At 28.8% G+C, this 9,182-nt stretch overlaps 1 protein-coding gene across 1 annotated transcript; it reads left to right on the forward strand.

Annotated features, from left to right (window-relative positions):
- Nucleotides 1-2,216: 2,216 nt before the first annotated feature.
- Nucleotides 2,217-7,437, forward strand: LOC139484516 (transcription intermediary factor 1-beta-like). The gene is made up of 4 exons (XM_071268248.1): nucleotides 2,217-3,073; nucleotides 5,016-5,063; nucleotides 5,824-5,871; nucleotides 7,416-7,437. Exons 1-4 carry the CDS (start codon nucleotides 2,301-2,303, stop codon nucleotides 7,435-7,437), a joined length of 891 nt encoding a protein of 296 aa, XP_071124349.1. The 5' UTR covers nucleotides 2,217-2,300.
- The last annotated feature ends 1,745 nt before the right edge of the window (nucleotides 7,438-9,182 follow it).

A 9,182-nucleotide genomic window follows, 5' to 3' on the forward strand; every position in this document is an offset into this window, starting at 1 on the left:
GGGGACAAATATCTTCCAACGGTTGTTTTAAAAATTTAAGTATAGCATCAATATTTAATATTTTTGCTCCTTACAATGATTTTGTACAGAAAATGATAGTTTGAACAAATATTGTTTAAGTGATTTAAACGAAAATGTTGTATTGTAGGCATTTGTCTCCATGATGACCAAATTTCCTTTGTTTCATTATTTTGATTAATTTGATGTTACAATGTATTCATGGAGAAACATTTTATAAAAAAAATGATTTATTAAAATTTTATCATTATAAAGCATACATTTATCAAAATGTGTAATTCTCAAAATTGGTGTGTTCTGTTTCCATGGAAACTGGTAGTTTGATTTGAGGATAATGATAAATAAGTAACTGTTTTCTTTACTTGTTTCAATATTTAGGTGTCATACAAGCTAAAAAGACACAATCAAATGAATTGTGCTATAGACACATGAAAATAATTAAGCTTATTGTAAGAAAAAAAAAATGAGACAAAAAAAACTTTTAATTTTTAGAACAAATGAGGAACTATGATAACATATGTTTGTTTTATCGAAATTAATTAGCAGTTTATAAAAAGATCTGTGATGAAAAACAGAAATTTTTAAGGTTTTAAGACTGAAATTAAAGGGTTGTTATGGTGCCATCGTAACCATAGCAACCAAATGTACAACACATGTGTTATTGTTATTTTTCTTAGTTTCTTATCAAAATAGAACATATGAAGCCCAAAAAAGTCAATTTGACAACTATCACTGTATCACCCTCTGCATGATTTTTAGGTGGAGCCATACTTAATATTTTTCGTATGGTATTGTATACTGTTGTGAACAGGGATTTGATTTTAGTATTCTATACCTCTTGACTGTTAATTGATAAACCTATTTGTGAAGAATATACTAATGTTCATAACATATAAACTGCTTGCGAGTCGTTTCTACATTCGGTACGCACAATTTTAAAAAGATAAAAATTTAACAATGTATCAAAAACAATAAACATATTCATAATTGATTAATGTATCGAATAACATGGTTTAAATTTTGTTCGTGCTACCATTGTACCTCTAACAAATAGGTAATTTAATGGTTTGATATGTTTATTGTTCTTAACACTTGTCCATAAACTACAGTACTAAACAACTATTTTAGTTGACCATTGTATTGCACGATTTGTTTTCAATGTACGAGATAGTTATTCTACTAATTAATACAAAAGATGCGTTCAAGTAATAAATATGTAGTGAAATGACATTTAAATATTTTGCTTTGAACTTTATTTAAGTCTGTATTGTATTTATTGACCTTTCTTTTTTTCTAAACTCGTAAAAATATTCCCCGAATATACGTGTGCAAGTCTGATCATTTTTTTTTTATAATGTTGTACCACTCATCAGTAGCATTTATGTCCAAACAGTTAAAAGCAAAAACAAACAAAACAAACCAAACCAAACAAAGTTGCAATGTTAAGCAACAATTTCAAAGAATTCATGCAAATACAATAATGATTATATATGCCTATTGTTAAAGAACCTAAAACTTTTTTATCAAAATTTAAAAATTTCTGTAATTTCATTCTGATTGGATAACGTCACTAATTCTCATGCCATCAATTCACAAGTATTGCCATCAAAATATACACGCAAGTGCATACTACTTATGTATTTCTCATGGTAATTCAGAGTATAATTTTGGCATCTTTTTTCATGTAAACCAACTAGTTATAGACAAACAGGTACAACGTTTTGTACTTTCTTTTTTCAAACTGACGATTACACAATATCCGTAAATTATATGAATAAAATAAGATGTAAAAAAGTAGATAGTATACAGCAAATCACACATTATCAACCTAACCAAAATAGACAAACATTTGTAAAAAATGGAGCGGCTTATTTCTAATTTTGTCTGATTTCCAATATATCAATTTACATCTTTGGTTTGGGATTGAAGTGATAATTTCATTTTACAACAATATGAATTGACAACAATTATATTTTAAAATATAACACATGAATATATTCCCTTTAAAAAATTAAAAATACTGGTTATTGATAGGATTAGTTATACATTTTACCTTTTATTGAATGACAATACATTCATGTTCCGGAAGAGTTAGCCTTCTCCGTTTATTATCGATATTTAAATATACTCTATCATAACTACATGCAGATAAAACAACCCAAGTTTAAAGTTCTACTGTTAGTTTAACAAAAATTAATGAACCAGAAAGGTTATTCTTTTTTTGTAAACGTACGGGATTTAGAAAACCTTGTCATAACAACTTACAAACAAAACAAATCAGAATGGAAAAGGCACAAGCTGCTTCTAAAACTTGTGACATTTGTGTTTCTGCACCTGGACGTAATTATTGTGAACAGTGTAACCAGTTGTTTTGTGATGGATGTAAAATATCTCATTTACGGGCGAAAATTAGCAAAAATCACACATTTCTAAGTGGCCCAAATATAAACCCGGAAGTTAAACTATATTGTAAAGAACATGATGAAAACTTTATATATTATTGCATGGAATGTGGTACGCCAGTCTGTAAGATATGTGCTATTAAAAAACACAAATCTCATGATTTTGCTGAAATCAGGGAATCAACTGAAGGAATCAAAAATGAGGTCAAAATGGTGATCGACATGAAGATGAGAAACCTGCAGTCAAAGATAACAGATATTGACCAAGGTACCCATACATATCAAGCTGATGTACAGAAAGTTATCCAGGCTATAAAAGAAGAAGGCAGTCACTTGAAAGAGATGATTGATAAGAAAGTCGAAGGTCTTATTATTACTGTAAAGGAGAAAGATAGAAGGAATGTTCAAACCTTACAGTCTGTTGGCAATGAGTTAAAAACAGCTTTGAATAAGGCAAAGGAGCAGCAGAAATTTTATCAAGACACCCAGGAGATAAAGGATACTACGAAGTTGTTACAAAAGCTAAAACAAATAAAGTCACAAATCGATCAAATAGAAGAAATGAAGATTCCTATGATGCCATCAGTCAAATATGACAAAAAGACAGTAGCAGAGGGGGAAATAGGGAAACTGTTTGGGGAACTAACATTTGGGTAAGTTTGTTCTTAGTTATTGATTCTATGAAATTGCTTTGAAAACTCTTATTGTCTTTTCCTCTTTTTTTCATATCAACTTTGGTATATAAGCAGTCTCTTTTCGACTGCAAAGGGTTGAACAATTGTGGCATTTCCGCTTCTTGTTTCAATTATTTTATATATTCGTATCTCAGATAATCAAAGTTCTCCAGATTTAATAGAATATGCGATAATGCAATGTCAATATACACTGTTATTCAAAATTGTCAGTGTTCTCGGATCATTGATTAATATAACCAGCATTTCATGAGTTAGAAAACAAGAAAATTTATGCGTTGACTTTATAGAATCCTAAATATATGTTTACAGTTTAAATTGGAATTCAGTAGGATTCAAAATCCTCTTAGTACACATTTGAATTTCAATATCTACTAATAGAAATTAGAATTCCGATTTATACTTTAAGTAATTAAAATCCAGCAAAAATCAGCATTCCAGTATCTACTTCTGGACATTAAATATCCAAATGTGTAAAAGAATGATTCTGAATTTGTAGTAAATTTCTAGTAAGATCAAGGATAGCTAAGACGACGTTATACTATAATAATGATTTTTTTTTATTTTAAAGACAAAATGTCAAATACGTTGAATTCATTTTGGTTTTTGTTAATATTGTCATTACAATAACTCACAATTGACCAGCAAATTAAGTTATAGTCCAAAAATGAAGTTATAATTTGATTAAAAGTTATGACATACCTATACTCTAAGGAGATTTTCAAAACCGTAAAGGACCTTTTATAAACTAATGATATAGCAAATTTAAGAAAAAATGAAGGACTTTTAGAAAAAAAGCTTTGCTGTTAAATGAATTCATAGGAAACTGTAACTCCAATTCATAAAAGGTTGTTTTGGGCTCCTTCTGAATCCTGTTGTAACGTAATATACAAATCTCAAAACTTTTTTTTTTTTAAATTATTATGAAGAAGACCTAAGCATAATTTCTTTCCGTATACATGGTATAGACTGTATAAGTTGTTAAGTTTCATTGAATCATTGCCATTTCTAGTTGAAGTTTTATCAAAATGCTTTGAGATTCACGCTAAGAAGTCAGCAACCAAAGACAAACTAAACGGTCTTAAATAATAGACATATATATGAAGTGTTAGTACAAACTAACAATAGACATATATATGAAGTGTTAGTACAAACTAATAATAGACATATATATGAAGTGTTAGTACAAACTATTAATAGACATACATATGAAGTGTTAGTACAAACTATTAATAGACATATATATGAAGTGTTAGTACAAACTATTAATAGACATATATATGCAGTGTTAGTACAAACTAATAATAGACATATATATGAAGTGTTAGTACAAACTAATAATAGACATATATATGAAGTGTTAGTACAAACTAATAATAGACATATATATGAAATGTTAGTACAAACTAATAATAGACATATATATGAAGTGTTAGTACAAACTAATAATAGACATATATATGAAGTGTTAGTACAAACTATTAATAGACATATATACAAAGTCTTAGTACAAACTGATAATAGACATACTTGAACCTGCAGTTTTCAATTAAAAAGTGGTAGTTCAAACTTAATATTATCAAAATCTTATCACATCAATCACAAGAAAAAACATTCCAGCAGGGCATACACAAGGAAAACCACTATTTCATATGATTGTGTATATTATTCTTCCCCCTTTTCACCTGGATAAGTGAAATAGGAAAAAACAAAACAAAATAAAAAGCAGTAATTTTAATGCAATTTGGAAACTCGTTTGCGTTTTTTTTGGGTATCTTAACACATCTAATTCGGTTTGTTTATATTTATAAATACACTGTTTTATTTTATTTTAAGATAATTTAGAATTTTGAGATATAAGATGAGAATGAAATTGTTAATAAGATCATTATTTTTTTCTCAGAGAAACTGTCAAAAAAGAAGAAAACCCTAAACCTAAGGAGAACGTCAGGTTTGTATTGATAATAGACATTTAACAAAGTTGTTTCTATTATTCCCGTTTCCGTGTTCATCTCTTCTGTGGATTTGACTTTTGCTACAATAATAAAACCAATGTAAATACCTAGGTTTTTGGTCTACCTAAGTAATATTTGACATTACGTTGTAGTGTTCTTCATCTCTATAATTATCCTTTGTTCCATTGGGTTTGATTCCACTGGAACCGATGATGATATTAACAAAACGTGCGTATACTATACTTAGTTATCATATTTTAAATACTGGTTCTTTCTCTTATAGACTTAATATTATAATAAACCCTAAATTCTAATCAGTGATTTGGCAGTACCGTTAATTGTTTTAAATTTATCTCTTTTTGCACGTTATCAACTAATTTTAGCGACGTTGGTTTTATAATATACATATGGTTTACTTTTGATTGATAAGACTAATGGGTTGCACGACATACATAAACAATTTAAATATATGTAATTCGTTCAGTTTAGCTAATGGGTTGCACGACATACATCAGCAATGTAAACATATGTAATTTGTTCAGTTTAGTTTTCCAAAATATGATACCTTAAAGTATTCATGATAAAAATTTGTTCAGAAAAGAGATCAACTCTTTTGAAAGATTGCCTAATTGTGGCGCAGAATATTGATATGAGAGTAAAATTTCTGAGCCAAATTAAAGGTGAGTAATCAAATAAGTAACGTTAAAATAATTAGACATCTCGCTTGAGAATATCTAAATATGATATTTTTTATAGAGTAACAACAACAGCTAAACAATACAGATGCAAATGCCGCAAATGTGGGTAAGTGTGATGTTATGTAGTTTTCTTTTGGAAGAGTACAAAAGACCAAGTACAAGTGCAAAGATCATTATGCAATAAAACATGTAAATTTGAAAAACAAATCTATGTAAAGCACAAAGCAAGTTTTTTTCTTTTAATAAAATTTAATTTTATGTTAAAGATGTTATAAAAACATGATGAATCATATCTGTGTCTTTCAATATATAACCTTTGTTGTCAACAACTCTCCGGTAAATCAACGTCTCATTCTTAGTAGTTATTTGACGTCTGACTCTGACATTCAACTATTTTAGGTGATATGATATATGGTTTTTTTCTTATTCTCTTTTCCCCATCATTTACAGCTTATCAATTTAAATACCAATACCTGTCTCTCGCATTTGATGGCAATGACATTTATCAATTGATATGTTACGCTCGTCTATGTCTTTATATTAAGGTATTTTTTAGCTTGAAAAGGGGAGGTGGCGATGCTCGTTAAACAAGAACCTTTAGAAAGTGTTTGTTTTAAAGATATGCACAGCAGAAGTTTTGTGATCCCCATCACAAATGCGTTAACTGAGACGATTTGTTTATGATTTATTGTACCTTATTAGGGCCATTTAACGTAGTTAAAGAAATTTCGATAGGGGAAAAGATGTCTTAACTGCAATTTTAACTATTATAACTTACTTTACTGGGTAAGGACCCGCATTAGTGGTAAGGCATGTATATCAGGAGAAGCGTACCACGTCAACTCTCCATAAGTAATGTGATGATCTTGTTTGTCACTTTGATTCGTTTTCTTAATAGAATTTTGAGAATTTTGCACCAGACAATTGAAGGACGAACTAAGATTGGAATCTAGATGCCTGTTGATTAATTATATGATTTATTTCCGTTAAATTATTTCAGCCCATTATAATCATGTTGACTTTTTCTTTTGTTCTGTCCGAATGGTTTGCTTTAATTTTACATTATGTTAAATAAGTACACACATATCAACGTAAACGTTTAAATGCTTAAAACAGAAACATTGAACAACATTGGAATATGTCTCGATCTTTAAACTATGATCGATAGTTTTTATTGACACACCCCTTTATTTCTAAATGATGGTTCACGTTTACTTTCTTAGTTTTTCTAGTCTCAATACAATGATTTTAAACAGGTTTTTTATTACGTATTTAACTTTGGAGTGAGTGCATAACAAATATATATTTATGGTAGACTTACAGACATTTTCTATAAATTACAAAGTAGTATTTGATGCTTTCTGCATGGTCTACTATTATTATATATTTCAATTCAAAATTTATTTTACTTATTATGTTTATTAACTGATAAGAAGGATGTATTATGCGAATGCTTTGTATTTTTAAATACTTTTACCTGTAACTCGTTAAGGAAACTATAAATGGTATGATCACATCGGTGTGTATAAATAGCAATAGTCCATACTTTTACAAAACAAACATATGTGTGTCAATTATTTTGTCTTAGGTTCTTTGATATGTGTTTTGGTTTACAAATATAATTTTAACTCTACATTGTGTACATTTCAGGACAGAAATGACATCTGAGTAAGTACTCCCATTTAAATTTATTAACGACAAATATACTGAAAAAGTCATATTGAATGGATACAGAAATGTGGGAACTATAATAATAATACATACTTTATCTAAAGAGGGTAGAATCAGTCAGAACATTAATAATCTCCCCAGATGCCCTCTGAATAACTCAAAATTTAACAATAATATAAAATATACGTTGACATACACACAACTTTTTATGCAAAAACATACAGAATAGTTTCAGGAACATATTTCGTAAATGTCAGATATACAAGACAAATATATATATTGATTGTATTAATAGTAGACAAACTTAATCTGATAATTCATTTTTAGTTAAGAAACAATAAATTATAATAACTTTGTTTGAACTGTTCTTTCGTTTCTATCATTTTGATTTATACAGGAATAATGTTCCAAAGAACTGTACTTGAATATTGAAATATTTTGTTCATAATTGTTCTCTGACGTGGTATGACATTTATTATCTGATGCAATCAAAGAATATCTTTCATTAACAATTTCACTTGTACACGAAACATTATTAACAGCACTACATACTGACATATTTGAGTAGCTGACATAAACACAAATGTATTCATCATATCTTATAGTTGAGTAAACACAACCAGGAACACCAATAAATATATTTTGAAGATATTGACACTTTATTGACCTTATTATATATTTCTGATAATTTTTACCGACCTATTCACATATTATCAGGCTTAAAAAGGTGACCTTTTCCAGCGGCATATCGTATCATCTTGTATATACAAAGTGCACACACGAAGGATCAATCATAGAACTAAGAAATAGTTTATCATTTACTGTAACGTATATTAGAGTATTACATTCAATGTTATTCCTACTTGATATATGTTAGTGGCGAAAACTGTAGCATATTCATTAATGGTGTTCTTTATGTTTTAATATTTCACATTATTGTGCAGTTTATCTTATCATAAGATTGGGGTTTTTTTTCAGAGAAAAACCTATGTAAGTATTAGCATAATATCATTAAAAGAACTTAATAACACCTTAAATAAGACAAATGGTCAATGATTCAATATGGAGTTCATGAGTGTTAAATGATACTTGACACAGTCTGAAACCGTGACCTGCTTAATGAATAATGGGGAACTCTTCCCTGGTGTAAACTAACTGTGGTGCACCTGTATAAAAGAAACAATTGTTATACAACTTATAAAAGGTTTTACTAGAAATATTTGTCCTTTCCTCTAGTACGCAAATTTATAAGAGGACGTGTTATCATATAGTTGTTTCTTGAAAAGGTCTCACATTAAAGCAATCCAATTAACGTAGATGACAATTTGTGAACGGTACTGTAGACACGAATTGATGTATTGGTTAAATACGTGAATGACAGCAAAGATGGTAGCACGACGAAGACAGGGATGATAATTGTAATACTCGGTATAGGATGATGTTAAACCCACATTTTAACAAATTTTATGGGATTAAAATATCATTAAAATTGTTACAATCTACAGTAAGTATACATTTTTATATGCCTTTTTTAGATTTTTGTTGTATAATTATACCTGAGTTCATCTACTTGTAACATGTGTAACTAGGTCTGAAAAACCATTATTTTCAAAAAAATGTTTTGGACCATAATTTTCAGACTCGAACAGGATTACAGTGTTCCTCTATAATACTGTTCATGGTATAATCATAAACAAATCGATACATGTACCACTATGAAACATCAGGACCATGTAACTTATCCTT

This window comes from Mytilus edulis, chromosome 8 (genome assembly GCF_963676685.1).
Source record: "Mytilus edulis chromosome 8, xbMytEdul2.2, whole genome shotgun sequence".
NCBI classification, from domain to species: Eukaryota; Metazoa; Mollusca; class Bivalvia; order Mytilida; family Mytilidae; genus Mytilus; species Mytilus edulis.